The sequence below is a fragment of the Diaphorina citri genome, unplaced genomic scaffold, assembly GCF_000475195.1.
Source record: "Diaphorina citri unplaced genomic scaffold, Diaci psyllid genome assembly version 1.1 scaffold269, whole genome shotgun sequence".
NCBI classification, from domain to species: Eukaryota; Metazoa; Arthropoda; class Insecta; order Hemiptera; family Psyllidae; genus Diaphorina; species Diaphorina citri.
This window is the reverse complement of record NW_007377706.1, coordinates 42,497-62,311: the sequence shown is the minus strand read 5'-3', so window position 1 is coordinate 62,311 and position 19,815 is coordinate 42,497. Positions and strand designations below refer to the sequence as shown.

At 42.4% G+C, this 19,815-nt stretch overlaps 1 protein-coding gene across 1 annotated transcript in view; it reads left to right on the top strand.

The window, feature by feature from the left end:
- The window catches only part of LOC103506874, a gene marked incomplete at its 3' end in the record, with an annotated part of 106,217 nt that overhangs the window by 47,535 nt on the left and 38,867 nt on the right, over nucleotides 1–19,815 (top strand). Inside the window, 20 exon segments of the mRNA XM_026821856.1 lie at nucleotides 1,065–1,126; nucleotides 2,329–2,492; nucleotides 3,456–3,606; nucleotides 4,169–4,246; nucleotides 5,370–5,564; nucleotides 6,702–6,868; nucleotides 7,439–7,586; nucleotides 8,485–8,817; nucleotides 9,090–9,206; nucleotides 10,203–10,248; nucleotides 10,562–10,581; nucleotides 10,692–11,024; nucleotides 13,553–13,891; nucleotides 14,715–15,035; nucleotides 15,426–15,592; nucleotides 16,142–16,295; nucleotides 16,692–16,806; nucleotides 16,853–17,099; nucleotides 17,988–18,066; nucleotides 19,229–19,347. Of these exon segments, the coding sequence (XP_026677657.1) occupies nucleotides 1,065–1,126; nucleotides 2,329–2,492; nucleotides 3,456–3,606; nucleotides 4,169–4,246; nucleotides 5,370–5,564; nucleotides 6,702–6,868; nucleotides 7,439–7,586; nucleotides 8,485–8,817; nucleotides 9,090–9,206; nucleotides 10,203–10,248; nucleotides 10,562–10,581; nucleotides 10,692–11,024; nucleotides 13,553–13,891; nucleotides 14,715–15,035; nucleotides 15,426–15,592; nucleotides 16,142–16,295; nucleotides 16,692–16,806; nucleotides 16,853–17,099; nucleotides 17,988–18,066; nucleotides 19,229–19,347 (3,355 nt within the window).

The following is a 19,815-nucleotide window of genomic DNA, read 5'->3' as shown; positions in this document are numbered from 1 at the left end:
TTTACGTCAAAATGCGCAGAAACGCTTGCGCACAAACAAACGAAGCGGGGGTCATGAATTATGACGTCATCGCCTACGGGAGCGTATGCCGTGACGTCAAACTTCACGATTTACCGGTATTTTTTTAAATCGATTTATCTCGGGATCTGGAAGTCGTAGAAGAAAAATTCCGTTGGTCCTCATTTTTCCTGCTCTATGACTTTGAAACATCACCCAAGTAAGCGCAACTGATCTATTGGTTTCTAACCTGCTGTACTTTTCCTTTCCAGTAACTGCTGCCCCACCACCAGCACCATCTGATCCCTGCTACCCATCACCATGTGGTTCCCTTTTCAAAAATAAAGTTTTCAGTCTTCTTTTGAGTTTTGCTCTGAACCGAAATGTTCTCTCTTCCTAACATATCTAAAATATAACATCATCAGAAACATAATATAATTTTTAATTTTCATTTGACTTTGCCAATTGTTTCCTAATAATCATCAATTTATTTTCAGCTTTATTATTACAATGTACCATTCAATCTGTTGTACTTAACGCTTACTCATAAAATCACCCCTAAAGGGGATTTAGCTAAAAATACCATATATTCACACGCACCTCCGCTTACCCCCCCACAGCTACCGAGCGAAGTCCGCCACCATCCGACAAGGGACGTAATAACTTTACGTAAAGGTAAAAGAAAGACAGTGATTGTAAAAGATCAGAAGTCTTCGGTATGGGCGGAAATCTTGAGTATTATCTTTAACGCAGTTCTTTGCAATCATAGTTATAGGTAGGTACGGTTTCAGTCAACTAGATACTAGAAAGTCACTAGGCGCCGATTCGGATGCTTACTTTCTTGAATATAGAAGCAGGTCGAGAACGGATCTCCAGTAAAGCCGGGGTCACACGTGCAGCGCGGCGTGTGGTTGAGCACCACGCATGACGCATGCGCGCCGCAAGAGCCGGGACACGGATCCTTGCACCGCTCATTGATGCAGGCCAGGTTGCCCGCGCACTCGGCGTTAATCGTACACTCGGGCCGACAATTGGGGGGCCGTCCGATGTAGCTTTCGACGCACGAGCAAGCCGGTGTGTTGCCGATATGGGGATCCGTTCGCCGGATGTCAACCGCAACCACCACCAGGTATGAAGCTGAATTTCTTACTAAATGAACACTTGAGGCTTTTTTTTATTTCCTTAGAAACTAAAGTACATAATTTGTTAATTTATTTATTTGCACGCTAAGCATAAGCAAAAAGGCCATGTCTGGTACAAAAAATAATCGGGTGAAATTTTTGATGGTCAGTCTTTAGTGCCAAAACACTTTTGAGCTCCCTAGTTTACTTTTTGAAGCTATACTATGTAATGAGAAAGTACATGTAGCAATCGGTCCAAATTTCTTTCAATAAGTTTACAGAACGATCCTTATCTGTATAGGCTTTGGGATAAAGTTAGCCCCTAGTGGAAATCGAATCCGCGCCTTCGCGCTTACAAGTCGTGCTACCAAGCTAGCTAACTAGACTGGCGAACGATCCTTATCTGTTGTAATAAAGTTCGCCCCTAACGGAAATCGAATCCGCGGCCCAGCGCTTATACGGCAGTCGCGCTACCAAGCGAACTTCAAAGGGTTCTCTCTGCTTGAAAAGAACAAGCACAAGTCCTAAAGTTGGTTGACTGCGTCAACCGCAGACAACCATCAGGGTGATGATCTTTAGCCAATTAAATATGGTTAGAGTCCATCACCCTGATGATATATGGCTGATAAAAGACATATTTTCTCTAATTTGTCATCAGTCATCACCTTTCGACTATAGCTAAAGCCGCTACAACAACAACAACAACAACAACAACAACAACAACAACAACAACAACAACAACAACAACACTATTGTAGTCTTAATTTTACTGAAAAAATAAAGCACTGTTTATACTAATACTGATAATCTCATATCTCTCCCTCCAGTCAGCTCCCATGGCGCAGTGGTCACTGCGCTCGCCTTGCACGCGGGAGACCCGGGTTCGATTCCCGGCGGGGTCAGGAAATTCGTATCATGCAAATGATTGATTCCGTGACTGGCTGTTGCGATAGCACCCGGTGGCCAGAATGGTAGGTACTCAGCCTCGTGAGGAAAATGAGTAGCTATGACATAGAAATAAATGCGCATAGCGACCGGTGCCAGCATGGTAGGTAAACATGTGATTTTAGGATTTTGAGATATTGGGAAAATCCTACAATGCTGGAGTGAGCACCAAAGTTGTGACATAATAACACAAAGAAACTGCATTTATTTATTTATTATTTTATTACACTAATACTGATAACCTCATATCTCTCCCTCCCCACAGCCACTCAAGCCACCGTGGTAGACCCATGTAACCCATCCCCGTGCGGCCCGAACGCCCAATGCCGCCCAATCAACGGCCAAGGTGTATGCTCCTGTCTACCCACGTTCATCGGCTCTCCACCCTCCTGTCGGCCAGAATGTACCATCAACGCGGAGTGCCCGCAGGTATTACAATGTTTATTTTTCTTTAACATAATCTCATTTTTTTTTTTTTTTTTTTAAATTTTTTTTTTTTTTTAAAATAATTTCATTTCTTTTTTTTTTTTTTTTTTTTTTTTTTTCAAAAATTCATTTTTATTTTATTTTTAAAAACGTATGCAATTAGTTTCTCTATTATGAATGATTTTACAGACAAGTAGCCTCCGTGGCCGAGTGGTTATCACACTAGGCTTGCACTCCGGAGGTCCCGGGTTCGATTCCCGACGGGGTCGGAGTTTTTTCGACTCTGGTGTGGAGTTCGGGATGCGTTCAGCCTCGTGAGGACAATTGAGTAGCTACTTTATTTAATCGAGTAGCGACCAGTGGCAGCATTACCAGTGTAAAAGGATTATTGAAATATGGAGGTTGATTGCAAGGGATGCACTTGGTAATGTTGTGATATCCACTAAAGTTGTGAAAAAGCACTGCTTTACCACAAAGAATTTGAGATTTGATTTGATTTTTGATTTTGAGTTGTAAAACTGTGAGAATGGTGCTACTTTTAGCACTCTCTGACTTACAGTTGAGAAGTTGCGGGTTCGATACTCCCCTGTGTCAACAAATTTTCCTTTTATTACATTTTTTTACTTTCTATTTTACTTTCTATTTCTTTTCAAATACCTACGTATTCTGCAAATGTAATAGAAAGTCGTGTGATGTTCACACCAGATTTTTGGTAATGTTGTGATACCCACTAAAGTTGTGAAAAAGCACTGATTTACCACAAATAATTTGAGATTTGATTTTTTTTTTTTTAATTTCCTTCTCTTGTTACCTTTGTTATCATTGTTTCCTGTTTCCTCCGCAGGATCGCGCCTGTTACAAGTTCAAGTGCACGGACCCATGTCCGGGTACATGCGGTATCGGAGCGAGCTGCTAATTTCCTTCTCTTGTTACCTTTGTTATCATTGTTTCCTGTTTCCTCCGCAGGATCGCGCCTGTTACAAGTTCAAGTGCACGGACCCGTGTCCGGGTACATGCGGTATCGGAGCGAGCTGTCGTGTGATTAATCATAATCCGTTGTGTTCCTGTCCCACCGGTTTTACTGGGGATCCGTTCGTGCGGTGCTTTAGACAACCACGTGAGTACCTTGTCAGCTTCGTAGAGTCGTATAAGCTTAACCCGACTTAGAGGGCTGTTTGCTCCTACACCTAAGCCTAATGAGCTTTTTAGTTCGTCCTTCCTTTATTATTACAATAGGGTTCCTGTCCCACCGGTTTTACTGGGGATCCGTTCGTGCGGTGCTTTAGACAACCACGTGAGTACCTTGTCAGCTTCGTAGAGTCGTAAAAGCTTAACCCGACTTAGAGGGCTGTTTGCCCCTACACCTAAGCCTGATGAGCTTTTTAGTCCGTCCTTCCTTTATAATTACAATAGGAATAAAAAGGTATAAGGGACGGACTATTGTATTCGCTTCGGTGTCTGTCAGTCGGTCGGTCTGTCTGTCACTCTGTCTGACCCCATAGAAGGACTTATCCAAACCTGGTCGACCTATATATCAAATTAAAGGTCTTTTTACCAGGAACACGAAAGTGGTGGTGCAAAATTTGTCCAGAAAACCATAAAGCCAAAAAACCCGTCACGTGATCTCTTGCTTTCTCTCTCCAACATATCTTCTTTCTCTGTCCCCCTCTCACCCGCAGCTCAAGCTTCCCCACCTTCCTGTTCCGGTCAGGGTGAATGTACCTGTCTACCTGAATATACTGGAAATCCATATGAAGGTAAAGTAACCTTGTCCATTATGCCAAATAATTAGTATTGGTTTAAGTTATCTTGTCATTTCTTTGGTTTCAACACGGAACATTGAGCGTTCAAACGCTCAATGTTCCGGACAAAAAAGCACGATTTGGGTCTCTCTCTCTCTTTCTCTCTCTCTCTCCTTCTCTCTCTCTCTCTCTTTCTCTCTCTCTCTTTCACGGACAAGGCGTGCGTGCGTAACAAATGCGTAGACCCGTGCCCCGGCGTATGCGGTTACAATGCGGATTGTACCGTGGTGAACCACGTACCTTCGTGTAACTGTGCGCCCGGATACGTTGGGGATCCGTTTGCCGGATGTCAACCGCAACCACCACCAGGTATGAAGCTGAATTTCTTACTAAATGAACACTTGAGGCTTTTTTTTTATTTTCCTTAGGAACTAAAGTATAATTTGTTAAACAGGGCTGTTAAACTAACAGGCTTTTAGGGGCTGAAAAGCTTGGTAAAACCCACCCCTAGCCCCATAATCTCTTGTACATATATTCTGTCTGGCACCGTGTTCTTCTATGTCTGTCACTCACCTTGCTCTTCGTGTCTTCCTATCTCTATCCCTCTCAGTGTCCACAACCCAAGCCACGCCCATCAACCCGTGCGACCCTTCCCCTTGCGGTCCGAACTCGCAATGCCGCGTCATCGGGGATACGGCAGCGTGCACGTGCCTGCCTCTCTCTCTCTCTCTCTCTCTCTCTCTCTCTCTCTCTCTCTCTCTCTCTCTCTCTCTCTCTCTCTCTCTCTCTTGTGGTTATCTTGTTGCTTGGCTTGGAGGGTAGTGCGTCTGCCTTGCAAGCACAGAAGCACTAGAGGCGAACTTAAACGCGGGGTGGATTTTATCCTAAACAGATAAGGTTCGTTCTCTGAACAGCTGGCTTTCTCCTCCTTATGTTCGATTTAGGGGCAATAAGACCTTAACAGATTCAAGGGCAATAAGACCCCACAGTTGCCTCTATCAAACCTCTTTAAAAAAATTCTAACTATCCTAAACTTTTATTAATATAGGCCGGTTGGCGCTTCGAACTCTTGACGTTCGCGCGCCTCCCGGCACGCTTGATCTTAAACGCCTAATTTTTCAACCCCTTTTTTCCGCAGGTTGCCGACCCGAATGCGTGATCAACGCGGAATGTCCGCGCGACAAGGCGTGCCTGCGGAACAAATGCCGCAACCCCTGTCCGGGTACCTGCGGCCAAGGCGCCGTATGCGACATAGTCAATCATATACCCGTGTGTTCCTGTCCGCAAGGCACGAGCGGGGATCCGTTCACCATATGTAGACCTGTACAACAAGGTAAGTTGTCGACGTAGCTTAACCTAAGTGACCAGTGGATCTTACACTAACCTTACTGGTCGAATTTAATTTACATAAACAGAACAAATAAACTCATAGTTTCTAGGACCTACCCTTTCAGAACTTTTTTTTTAAACCTCGGAATAGCTTTCGAATTACTTCAAGGGACGGAAAATAGGTAAGTTGTCGACGTAGCTTAACCTAAGTGACCAGTGGATCTTACACTAACCTTACTGGTCGAATTTAATTTACATAAACAGAACACATAAACTCATAGTTTCTAGGACCTACCCTTTCAGAACTTTTTTTTAACCTCGGAATAGCTTTCGAATTACTTCAAGGGACGGAAAATGAACGGGGATACGAACTCAGCACCTCCGTGTTGATAATCACTACTCTTAACAACTTTACTTATAATTAGCACAAGCAGATTATGCCTTTGAGTGTAAGTACTAAGAAAAGTAATTTTTGAACTCGTACAATTTTGCTGAAAAGTCATGGAAATAATGCCTTTTTTTGACGAATAAAGCCTACCAGCAACATTTCCATCAAAAACATGGTTTCTCAATAGTTCAGAAATGTTTTTGGAACAATCCAGAAACTTCTTTTACTCTCCAGACTTATTTCTGAGACATTTTTCTTAGATTTTAGTATGTAAAAGATTTATCTTGAAAGTTGCTCAACATTTGTTCAACTGTTAGCAAACAAATGTTGCTGGTTGATAATTTATGGAAACTGAAGGAGATTTATAGAATCCAGGCTTATTTCTAACATATTGATGTCCTCCCTCACACAGAACCGCTGCCGCCTATTATAATTAGCACAAGCAGATTATGCCTTTGAGTGTAAGTACTAAGAAAAGTAATTTTTGAACTCGTACAATTTTGCTGAAAAGTCATGGTTTCTCAATAGTTCAGAAATGATTTTGGAACAATCCAGAAACTTTTTTTACTCTCCAGACTTATTTCTGAGACATTTTTCTTAGATTTTAGTATGTAAAAGATTTATCTTGAAAGTTGCTCAACATTTGTTCAACTGTTAGCAAACAAATGTTGCTGGTTGATAATTTATGGAAACCGAAGGAGATTTATAGAATCCAGGATTATTTCTAACATATTGATGTCCTCCCTCACACAGAACCGCTGCCGCCTATCGACGTGTGTTCGCCGTCCCCATGCGGTCCTAATTCACAATGCCGCTCTATAGATTCTCACGCGGTATGCTCCTGTCTACCCGGCTACATTGGATCTCCCCCGTCTTGCCGCCCCGAATGTGTGGTCAGCTCGGAATGCTCGCCAACTCAGGTAAAAATAACCAAGGTGCTTTGTTTTTTTAGAAAGTATTGCAATTGGTGCAAATCTTCAAAATCGGGAAATGGGTGAAAATATCCGTTTTGGGGGCCCCTGATTCCAAAAAAAAGTGGTTTTTAGCCCATGGTCTGTACGCATGTATTTACGTACGTACTATGTATGTATATGTACATTGTATGCAAAATATCTCACGAACGGGTTGTCGTAGAGCGATGAAATTTGGTATGCTATCCCGGTATGGTCCATGGACGCGACTGTAAGAATTTAGTAAAAATCGGACAGTCACTCACACAGATATCCACTAAAGTCAACGTTGCTTCGGAGATTTAAAGCAAACTCACTTAAATACCTACTAAGGAATTTCAGGGAATTAGTACACAAGGAGTGTACCTTGGATGCGTTTTAAGCCGGATTTTGTTCAATGCGGGAACAATAAACTTGTTTCAATGATTTCATCATTTTTCAATGTTTTTTTTTCCTTCTCTTTTAAACCTTGTAGGTATACTTTTAAACCTTGTAGGTATACTTTTTTTAATGATTTAATTTAATCTCATTTGTTTTCAGGCGTGTGTCAACATGAAGTGTACAAACCCGTGTGACGGAGCGTGTGGTATAGGCGCGCGATGTGAAGTGATCAATCATAGTCCAATATGCTCCTGCCCACCCGGTCAAACGGGGGACTCCTTCCGCCGCTGCTATCCTATTCCACCCCGTAAGTAAAACACTAGGTTTTGCAAAAGAAGAAGAAGAAGTGTGAAAAAAGGAAACTATTTCAATAACACTAGGTTTTGCAAAAGAAGAAGAAGAAGAAGAAGTGTGAAAAAAAAGGAAACTATTTCAATAACACTAGGTTTTGCAAAAGAAGAAGAAGAAGAAGAAGTGTGAAAAAAAAGGAAACTATTTCAATAACACTAGGTTTTGCAAAAGAAGAAGAAGAAGAAGAAGTGTGAAAAAAAAGGAAACTATTTCAATAACACTAGGTTTTGCAAAAGAAGAAGAAGAAGAAGAAGTGTGAAAAAAAAGGAAACTATTTCAATAACACTAGGTTTTGCAAAAGAAGAAGAAGAAGAAGAAGTGTGAAAAAAAAGGAAACTATTTCAATAACACTAGGTTTTGCAAAAGAAGAAGAAGAAGAAGAAGTGTAAAAAAAGGAAACTATTTCAATTTGAAGAAGAAGACGGAGAAGAAAATCCAAACAAACAAAAACATCATAGGGACACAAAGGCCTAACAAGGCTTAGGGACATTGTTAGAGAGAATACCTCTTATCGTCCCGAAAATGAAGACAGGATTGGAGAAAGCCAGCCGTTCCGAGAACAAACTTTATCTGTTTAAGATAAAGTATCTGTGTAAGACAAAGTTCGCTCCAGACGGGATTCAAACCCGCGACCTAGCGCTTACAAGACAGGTGTGCTGCCTTCCAAGCTAGTCCAAGACCGGGCGGCCTAAAACTAATTTCAAAAATTCAGTACTTTTTTTTTTAGACAAAGATAAAAGACTTCTTAATTTAAGATCTTTTATAGGCCAACGTGCTCATGATGCTCGAGCCATTACCCATTTGGAATTGATTATTCTTCAGTCTAATTGACTATTCTTTTCCCTCCATTTCAGCGCCACCCGCCCCCACACAGGCCGAGCCATACCCCGCGAACCCATGCTCACCCTCCCCCTGCGGCCCCAACTCTCAATGCCAACCCAGCGGTTCTCAACCTTCCTGCTCCTGTCTCCCCAACTACACCGGGACCCCGCCCAACTGCCGTCCCGAGTGTGTCATCAATCCCGACTGCCCGAGTAACCTAGCGTGTATTAATAACAAGTGTAGAGACCCGTGTCCCGGCTCTTGTGGGCTGAATGCTCACTGCCAAGTGATATCTCATACCGTGTCGTGCGTGTGTGATTCCGGATACACTGGGGACCCTTTTGTGCAGTGCTTTGTGCAACAACGTAAGTAACTGGTATAAACTTTTATTGATAAAGTGGCTATATGGATTTATTTTTGATCCACTGCCAAAAATTTTATCTTTTTGTAAGTTCTCTCTTTTGAACACTTGGCTCATCAGCTTCATCACTTTTAGACTTATGGGGATTCCTTAGGAGCTATTTTGCCCGGAGTACATCTTTTTTTTTTTAACATATTTTGTATTTTTACATTCTGAGCATAAATAAGTTTCAAATTCGATAGGTATCCCATAATTTATTATCTCTTGTGTTTACAGAGGAGCCAGTGAATGCTTGTGCTTCAAACCCATGCGGTCCTAACGCTGAGTGTAGAGAGAGAGGAGGTGCTGGAGCTTGTATATGTCTGCCTGAATACTTTGGAAACCCATATGAAGGTAAGTCAAGATAGAAACACACTACCATGACGTCACTTGAGCTCACGTGACGTGAGGGCAGTGTGGCTATCATGAACGAAATTACATACAATATTATGGGAAAACTGAACCACATCTTTCGGACTCCCCATGAGCTCACGTGATGAGAGTGTGTTTCTACTTGTTATTCTAGTGTTATTTGTATTCGTATCTCGGTGGTCATTTGCTCATTCAGTAATCATCAAGTTGTGCGTTTGCATCCTAGTCAAGGCATAGAGTTTTATCCTCAATCATTCAAGAATATAGTCTGGCTGGGGTACTTTAAACAGGGAGTATACCAGCCTGAAATTTCCCTTGCTAAAGAATTAGCAAAGGTTGAGTGCGAAGGGCAGAGAGGGGTTGGATGGAAGAGAATGCCCTAGGCATTAATCCCGCCCCTGAGTTAGGATTTTTCAATATTTTTTTTTCTTTCTTTCTTTATTCAATTTTCGTTTTCATTTGTTAATTTCTTATCATTTTGTTGTTTTGTTTTGTGTACCTGTTTGTAAATATTGTAAAATCCTAATAAAGTGTTATATAATAATAGGGGCATCCACTCGTAAATTTTTTGTGTGGCCAAAACCAAATGTCAGCCTAAAGCAATCACCCTGGCTGATGGAAGGCTGACGAAAAACGCCGACCCCGTCTGAACACGGGAAAAGGCGAAGAAGAATTCCGCCCATTAAAATGAATAATAATAGACTCTTGTGTGGAAGGCAACCACTGGGCGAGGTTAACACCTTAGGCGTTCTCTACCACCTAACCCCGAGAGCTCCATTATTATGTGGTCAAATTCTCAAATAAATGAGGATAAAATTCCATACCTCGGCTGGGATCGAACCCACGCCCTCCTGATTACCAGGCGAGCGTCTTGACCACTACGCCATCGAGGCAATTAAATTAATCTACTTAAATTTCTAGCAGTTTGTTCAGAAGTAATGATGGATTAATGACTAATTCAATTCCATTGTTCCCCAGGTTGTCGGCCAGAGTGCGTACTCAGCTCGGACTGCAGCACGGACAAGCCTATCCTGTCTTCCTTCTCTCTTCGATTTCGGGACGATAAGACCATAGCAGTTACAATTCCCTCTGTCAAACCTCTTAAAAAAAAATCTACTTAAATTTCTAGCAGTTTGTTCAGAAGTAATGATGGACTAATGACTAATTGAATTCCATTGTTCCCCAGGTTGTCGGCCAGAGTGCGTACTCAGCTCGGATTGCAGTACGGACAAATTAAGATCTTTTATAGGCCAACGTGCTCATGATGCTCGAGCCATTACCCATTTGGAATTGATTATTCTTCAGTCTAATTGACTATTCTTTTCCCTCCATTTCAGCGCCACCCGCACCCACACAGGCCGAGTTAAGATCTTTTATAGGCCAACGTGCTCATGATGCTCGAGCCATTACCCATTTGGAATTGATTATTCTTCAGTCTAATTGACTATTCTCTTCCCTCCATTTCAGCGCCACCCGCACCCACACAAGCCGAACCATACCCCGCGAACCCATGCTCACCCTCCCCCTGCGGCCCCAACTCTCAATGCCAACCCAGCGGTTCTCAACCTTCCTGCTCCTGTCTCCCCAACTACACCGGGACCCCGCCCAACTGCCGTCCCGAGTGTGTCATCAATCCCGACTGCCCGAGTAACCTAGCGTGTATTAATAACAAGTGTAGAGACCCGTGTCCCGGCTCTTGTGGGCTGAATGCTCACTGCCAAGTGATATCTCATACCGTGTCGTGCGTGTGTGATTCCGGATACACTGGGGACCCTTTTGTGCAGTGCTTTGTGCAACAACGTAAGTAACTGGTATAAACTTTTATTGATAAAGTGGCTATATGGATTTATTTTTGATCCACTGCCAAAAATTTTATCTTTTTGTAAGTTCTCTCTTTTGAACACTTGGCTCATCAGCTTCATCACTTTTAGACTTATGGGGATTCCTTAGGAGCTATTTTGCCCGGAGTACATCTTTTTTTTTTCAACATATTTTGTATTGTTACATTCTGAGCATAAATAAGTTTCAAATTCGATAGGTATCGTAACCTAGCGTGTATTAATAACAAGTGTAGAGACCCGTGTCCCGGCTCTTGTGGGCTGAATGCTCACTGCCAAGTGATATCTCATACTGTGTCGTGCGTGTGTGATTCCGGATACACTGGGGACCCGTTTGTGCAGTGCTTTGTGCAACAACGTAAGTAACTGGTATAAACTTTTATTGATAAAGTGGCTTTATGGATTTATTTATTTATTTGTATTTATTAGATGATCCACTGCCAAAAATTTTATCTTTTTGTAAGTTCTCTCTTTTGAACACTTGGCTCATCAGCTCATCACTTTTAGACTTATGGGGATTCCTTAGGAGCTATTTTGCCCGGAGTACATCTTTTCTTTTTCAACATATTTTGAATTGTTACATTCTGAGCATAAAGAAGTTTGAAATTCGAACATTCCATAATTTATTATCTCTTGTGTTTACAGAGGAGCCAGTGAATGCTTGTGCTTCAAACCCATGCGGTCCTAACGCTGAGTGTAGGGAGAGAGGAGGTGCTGGAGCTTGTATATGTCTGCCTGAATACTTTGGAAACCCATATGAAGGTAAGTCAAGATAGAAACACACTACCATGACGTCACTTGAGCTCACGTGACGTGAGGGCAGTGTGGCTATCATGAACGAAATTACATACAATATTATGGGAAAACTGAACTGCATCTTTCGGACTCCCCATGAGCTCACGTGATGAGAGTGAGCTTCTACTTGTTATTCTAGTGTTATTTGCATTCGTATCTCAGTGGTCATTTGCTCATTCAGTAATCATCAAGTTGTGCGTTTGCATCCTAGTCAAGGCATAGAGTTTTATCCTCAATCATTCAAGAATATAGTCTGGCTGGGGGACGTTAAACAGGGAGTATACCAGCCTGAAATTTCCCTTGCTAAAGAAATAGTAAAGATTGAGTGCGAAGGGCAGAGAGGGGTTGTATAAATAATAAAGATGTCAGCGTTGAGGAAAGAAAAGAAATCAAAATTCCTGTTCCGTCTGATTCTTCTGATCTTGTTTGGATCTTATGAAATTCGCCTGAAAAAATCAAACGAGTAATAAAGAGATGACTGATTTTCAGTGGCGGAGCGAAGAATTTTTTTAGGAAAGTACTATTGGTGACAAAATTTGGTCGCTTGTTTCTTATGAATAGGGGTTGGATTGAAGAGAATGCCCTAGGCATTAATCCCGCCCCTGAGTTAGGATTTTTCAATATTTTTTTTCTATCTTTATCCAATTTTCGTTTTCATTTGTTAATTTATCATTTTGTTATTTTGTTTTGTGTACCTGTTTGTAAATATTGTAAAATCCTAATAAAGTGTTAAATAATAATAATAAGGGCATCCACTCGTAAATTTTTTGTGTGGCCAAAACCAAATGTCAGCCTAAAGCAATCAACCTGGCTGATGGAGGGCTGACGAAAAACGCCGACCCCGTCTGAACACGGGAAAAGGCGAAGAAGAATTCCGCCCATTAAAATTAAATTATTCTACAATAAACTGAATATTAAACAAATTAGGTAGGTACATAGGTAGTGATTTCGGTAGCTTAATAATTACTTTCTTTCCGTGTTCTGCTCGACTTACTTAAGTTCTCCAATGATTCGCTACAGCTATTGCACGTTCATTTGCGTCAAGAAGGTCAACAACATAAGTAATAGGGTGGTTTATGTTAGGGCAGACTAGCAAGTGATCAGGATCTTGTACAGCGCCGCATTCACACAGAACATCTTCTTTCTCAGCTAGGAGAGAGACCCCACCTCTGAAGATTTGTCTTGCACCTAGGCACTCCTACTCTGAGGCGATTTATAGTTCTCCATGTTAACAAATTACTCTGCGGTTGAGATACTTAAATAACAAATTACTAACCTCGTCCCCTTTCCATCCCCAATAAACTGAATATTAAACAAATTAGGTAGGTACATAGGTAGTGATTTCGGTAGCTTAATAATTACTTTCTTTCCGTGTTCTGCTCGAGTTACTTAAGTTCTCCAATGATTCGCTACAGCTATTGCACGTTCATTTGCGTCAAGAAGGTCAACAACATGAGTAATAGGGTGGTTTATGTTAGGGCAGACTAGCAAGTGATCAGGATCTTGTACGTACAGCGCCGCATTCACACAGAACATCTTCTTTCTCAGCTAGGAGACCCCACCTCTGAAGATTTGACTTGCACCTAGGCACTCTGAGGCGATTTATAGTTCTCCATGATTTATAGTTCAAATTACTCTGCGGTTGAGATACTTAAATAACAAATTACTAACCTCGTCCCCTTTCCATCCTTCCAGCACCCCCAGTGTTACCACCGACAGAAGAACCGCCCACGCCGCAAAACCCATGCCTCCCCTCCCCGTGCGGCCCTAACTCCGAGTGTCGGGTCATCAACGGCGGCCCGTCCTGCTCTTGTCGGCCCAACTACATCGGCCAGCCGCCCAATTGTCGGCCCGAGTGTCTCGTCAACACGGATTGCGGCCCGACGCAGGCGTGTATATCGGAGAAATGTAGGGACCCGTGTCCGGGTAGCTGCGGATATCAGGCAGATTGTAGGGTGCAGAATCACATACCGGTGTGCTCGTGTGTACCCGGCTTCACTGGAGATCCGTTCACACAATGCTCGCAAATAATAGGTACGTAGTCAATATAATACAGGATTCTCACTTAGTGAACTCTCCCACCCAACCGTATTGTGAAATCTAGCGTATTTTATGGTTTAATTCCCTTTTGTGGGTCTCACCGACATTTTTAGCTCCTAAGAGCCTGTTTACAGGAGATCTGTTAGCTTAACAGGCCTTCTAGCTTCTAGGCCCTAGGGACTGAACAAGTATCGATGAAATCCAAGCTTAAAGTTTTTCCACACTATACGACATTGTGGACAGTAGAAATTGTCTAAAGTAGTTAAGGTCAAAGGATTTTTTTCGAGGAGGAGGAATAATAATAATAGTAATAATCATACCGGTGTGCTCGTGTGTACCCGGCTTCACTGGAGATCCGTTCACACAATGCTCGCAAATAATAGGTACGTAGTCAATATAATACTGGATTCTCACTTAGTGAACTCTCCCACCCAACCGTATTGTGAAATCTAGCGTATTTTACGGTTTATATTTTTAGCTCCTAAGAGCCTGTTTACAGGAGGTCTGTGAGCTTAACAGGCCTTCTAGCTTCTAGGCCCTAGGGACTGAAAAAGTATCGATGAAATCCAAGCTTAAAGTTTTTCCACACTATACGACATTGTGGACAGTAGAAGTTGTCTAAAGTAGTTAAGGTCAAAGGATTTTTTTCGAGGAGGAGGAATAATAATAATAAAAAAAAGTTTTTAGTTTAACACATATTTCAAGATGAATCTGTTGTTCCCAGGCCCCAGGCTTAAAAAAAGTTAAAAATTTTTGGCTCTTTTCGTTCAAATAAATACCATGTTCTAATCTAACCTCTCATTCTTCTCCCCCCCAGTTCAACCGCCCCCGCCCACGCCGCAAGACATAGACCCGTGCGCCGCCTGCGGGGCCAACACCCACTGCACCGGCGGCGTCTGTCGTTGCCATGACAACTACCAGGGTGACCCCTACGTCGGCTGTCGGCCCGAATGCACGATGAACTCCGACTGCACCCGATCTAAGGCGTGTATTAACCAGCGCTGTGTCGACCCGTGCCCGGGAACGTGCGGTCAGGGCGCCCAATGTGACGTGATAAATCATATACCCACCTGTTCCTGTCCGGCGGGGACCGCCGGGGATGCGTTTGTGGCGTGCCGCCCCGTACAGCCTGTACTAGGTGAGTGACGAGTTCGTTGGTTTTCTCAATACTTAAAGGCCCGTTCCTATTATTGAGTTGCATCCGATTTTTATGTCTGTTACCACTACACACGACACGATTTTTTTTTTTTTTCGAACGACACAAAATGTCCTGGAGGCAATGTAATTTAAATGAGAGTGTTTCCACCACACACGACTCAATTGTCGTGTGTGGGTCTTGGGACCAGGAAGAACCAGCAACTTGCGATTGCCCAGATGTTCACCCATCCGGATACTAACCACGCGTAACGTTGCTTCAGTGATCCATTGGGAACTGTTGGATTCAACGTACTATCCCCGCATGCTTCTTCTAATCGTTTCGATATCTGCTCAACGTACTATCACAGCTTCTAATTTTCTCGTGTTACAGCCACTCCCACGGACCCGTGCGCCAATCCGTTCGCCGTGTGCGGCCCGAACGCTCAGTGCCGCGTGATAAACGGCCAGGCCGTCTGTTCCTGTCTACCCGGCCTCCAGGGGTCGCCGCCATTGTGCCGGCCAGAATGTGTGACCAGCGCCGAATGTCCGCTCACACTGGCCTGTATAGGACAGAAGTGTAAGGACCCGTGCCAGGAAGGAAGCTGTGGTGTGAACGCTAAGTGCAAGGTAAGTGACCTGGCGGGAGTGAATTCGATTGTTGACAATCATAGTAAAGTGAGTTTAACTAAATTCACGTTTCGGAGGGCTATCTTGAGGATATTATCTTCGGAAAAAATACGAGAGTTATAAAATACTGAGAAATTATTGATGACTTGAAAGTATGTGGGTACATCATAACTTGGACACTAAAGATTTAATGAGGAGATATTATTAAAATAATTTAATTTGTTTAGTGAATATTTACCTATTTATTTATTTCATATTGGTATTTTTTTTATTTCCTATTTCATTATCACCTGATAATTTCAGGTGACAATGCAAAAATTTTATTTCGAAGTTATTGTTGACTATCATACGTGCGCCGCCTGCGGGGCCAACACCCACTGCACCGGCGGCGTCTGTCGTTGCCATGACAACTACCAGGGTGACCCGTACGTCGGCTGTCGGCCCGAATGCACGATGAACTCCGACTGCCCTCGGTCTAAGGCGTGTATTAACCAGCGCTGTGTCGACCCGTGCCCGGGAACGTGCGGTCAGGGCGCCCAATGTGACGTGATAAATCATATACCCACCTGTTCCTGTCCGGCGGGGACCGCCGGGGATGCGTTTGTGGCGTGCCGCCCCGTACAGCCTGTACTAGGTGAGTGACGAGTTCGTTGGTTTTCTCAATACTTAAAGGCCCGTTCCTATTTTTGAGTTGCATCCGATTTTTATCCGAATGTCTGTTACCACTACACACGACACGATTTTTTTTTTTTTTCGAACGACACAAAATGTCCTGGAGGCAATGTAATATAAATGAGAGTGTTTCCACCACACACGACTCAATTGTCGTGTGTGGGTCTTGGGACCAGGAAGAACCAGCAACTTGCGATTGCCCAGATGTTCACCCATCCGGATACTAACCACGCGTAACGTTGCTTCAGTGATCCATTGGGAACTGTTGGATTCAACGTACTATCCCCGCATGCTTCTTCTAATCGTTTCGATATCTGCTCAACGTACTATCACAGCTTCTAATTTTCTCGTGTTACAGCCACTCCCACGGACCCGTGCGCCAATCCGTTCGCCGTGTGCGGCCCGAACGCTCAGTGCCGCGTGATAAACGGCCAGGCCGTCTGTTCCTGTCTACCCGGCCTCCAGGGGTCGCCGCCATTTCGATATCTGCTCAACGTACTATCACAGCTTCTAATTTTCTCGTGTTACAGCCACTCCCACGGACCCGTGCGCCAATCCGTTCGCCGTATGCGGCCCGAACGCTCAGTGCCGCGTTATAAACGGCCAGGCCGTCTGTTCCTGTCTACCCGGCCTCCAGGGGTCGCCGCCATCGTGCCGGCCAGAATGTGTGACCAGCGCCGAATGTCCGCTCACACTGGCCTGTATAGGACAGAAGTGTAAGGACCCGTGCCAGGAAGGAAGCTGTGGTGTGAACGCTAAGTGCAAGGTAAGTGACCTGGCGGGAGTGAATTCGATTGTTGACAATCATAGTAAAGTGAGTTTAACTAAATTCACGTTTCGGAGGGCTATCTTGAGGATATTATCTTCGGAAAAAATACGAGAGTTATAAAATACTGAGAAATTATTGATGACTTGAAAGTATGTGGGTACATCATAATTTGGACACTAAAGATTTAATGAGGAGATATTATTAAAATAATTTAATTTGTTTAGTGAATATTTACCTATATTTATTTATTTATTTATTTCATATTGGTATTTTTTTATTTCATATTTCATTATCACCTGATAATTTCAGGTGACAATGCAAAAATTTTATTTCGAAGTTATTGTTGACTATCATAGTATGTAAGTGAGTTTACCTGGACTCCCGATGTTTAGACAAAAGATCAGAATTTGGTTTTACAAAATAGTGAGAAGTTATCAATGACAATGGTGATCACATTCAAATCACTGATTCACTAATCAAATGAAAATTCGAGGGTGCGCAAAATTTTACATGAGGAATTATTGTTGCCAAAGATAGTAAGTGTGTTTCAAAACAGCATAAATAAGAGGTACACAGGAGCATACATTTCATATTTGAAAGTAGTATAATAATAGTATTACAATTTCCTGAGAGAAAAAAAATAATAATGATAATCCATTTTGACTTTTTAGTGAGAATTAAAAGCTAATATGTATTTGATTTCGTAGCAAATTACTTTTGAGGTGTAGTTTTTCGTTCCCATTAGAGTAAATGTGACACATCCGCAAATATATATGTAAAGAATTGATGTTTACGAAGCTCGCTGATGATTCAACTATTCAAGCCATGTATCTACTTGTCGCTGTATTTACTTATTCTAACATACCCGTCACATTTCGGTTACAGGTCGTCAATCACAATCCGATATGCTCATGTCCTCCTGGTAATACAGGAGACCCGTTCAGACAATGCTACCCGCTGCCTCGTAAGTTGCCCCTTCATTTATGTATTCATTGCTGGTAACGTGTCAACTTTTAAATTACCTCTTCTTTATTTGTTTTGTCAGCTCCCATGGCGTAGTGGTCACTGCGCTCGCCTTGCACGCGGGAGACCTGGGTTCGATTCCCGGCGGTGTCAAGAAAAATTGTATCATGCAAATAATTGATTCCGTGGGCTGTTGCGGGGCCCACTCAGCCTCGTGAGGGAAATGAGTAGCTATGACATATAAATGCGCATAGCGACCGGTGCCAGCATGGTAGGTAGGCAAACATTGAATTTTAGGATTATTGAGATATTGGGAAAATCCTACTATGCTGCAGTGAGCACCAAAGTTGTGACATAATAACACAAAGAAACTGCATTTACATTTACATTATTTGTTTTCAATGCCCGGAACCACAATCGAACCTAAACCATCAAATTGCTTCATTGACTTAATCGTACCAGGTCAAACCAAGAGTCCCTGCAATTAGTGGGTATTTCTATCAAGAAATACGGTTCACGTTGTAAGATCTCGTATTCTTACCTGGTTTGCCAATAACTAAAGTAATCTGCACTCATTGATCATTAACCATTAGATTTCCTCGGATAGTTGTTAAAAACGATGTAGGTATTGAAGAGAATGGTAATTATGCAGAATTCACGTCCATGGAAAAGAAAAGCTCCTTTTTGTATTTAACCTAACCCTATTAACTTTTAAATTACCTCTTTATTTGTTTTCAATGTCCGGAACCACAATCGTGTTAACTTTTAAATTACCTCTTTATTTGTTTTCAATGCCCGGAACCACAATCGAACCTAAACCATCAAAGTGCTTCATTGACTTAATCGTACCAAGTCAAACCAAGAGGCTAATTGTGAAAACTCCTTCTTGCGTTTAACCTAACCCTATAATAACCAGGGTCACTGCTCGTTTGTGCCAGTTCCTTTGGTAGCAATATTCCACGGACGTGACTTCTGCACAAGTACCAAGAGAATTTATTCCGTAAGTAATAACTAAAGTAATCTGCACTCATTGATCATTAACCATTAGATTTCCTCGGATAGTTGTTAAAAACGATGTAGGTATTGAAGAGAATTTATTCCGTAAGGTTTTAACCCAACAATGTCCAATTGTGCATTATTAACCCTTTGTATTCTGATGTCAGCTTCACCACCCGAACCGCCTCCACGTCCTGTCAACCCTTGTCAGCCATCACCTTGTGGTCCAAACGCTCAGTGTGAAGTGAGAGGCGAGACTGCTGCCTGCTCTTGTCTTGCTAACTACATAGGTTTGTAACTTTCTTATTTCTATTTAATTTATAAAGGTCTTTTTACCAGGAACACGAAAGTGGTGGTGCAAATTTTGTCCAGAAAACCATAAAGTCAAAAAACCAAAAAAACTGGTTTTGGGAGGTTTTTTTTAAATGGTGGTGCAAATTTTGTCCAGAGAACCATAAAGCCAAAAAACCAAAAAAACTGGTTTTTAGGATTTTTTTTTTTTTCCACATTTTCTCACACAAATGAGCTCTGATCTTGAAATTTGTCGCGACGACCTATGAACTCAAAGCGAGAAAGTTTCTTCACATTTTCTCACACAAATGAGCTCTGATCTCGAAATTTGTCGCGACGACCTATGAACTCAAAGCGAGAAAGTTTTAGATAACACTGTCGATCATTTAAGACCGGTTTTAGCGTTACCTATGTTAAGCTACGCCGAGGAAGGCCAATAAATGGATGGGTGACTTCAACATTA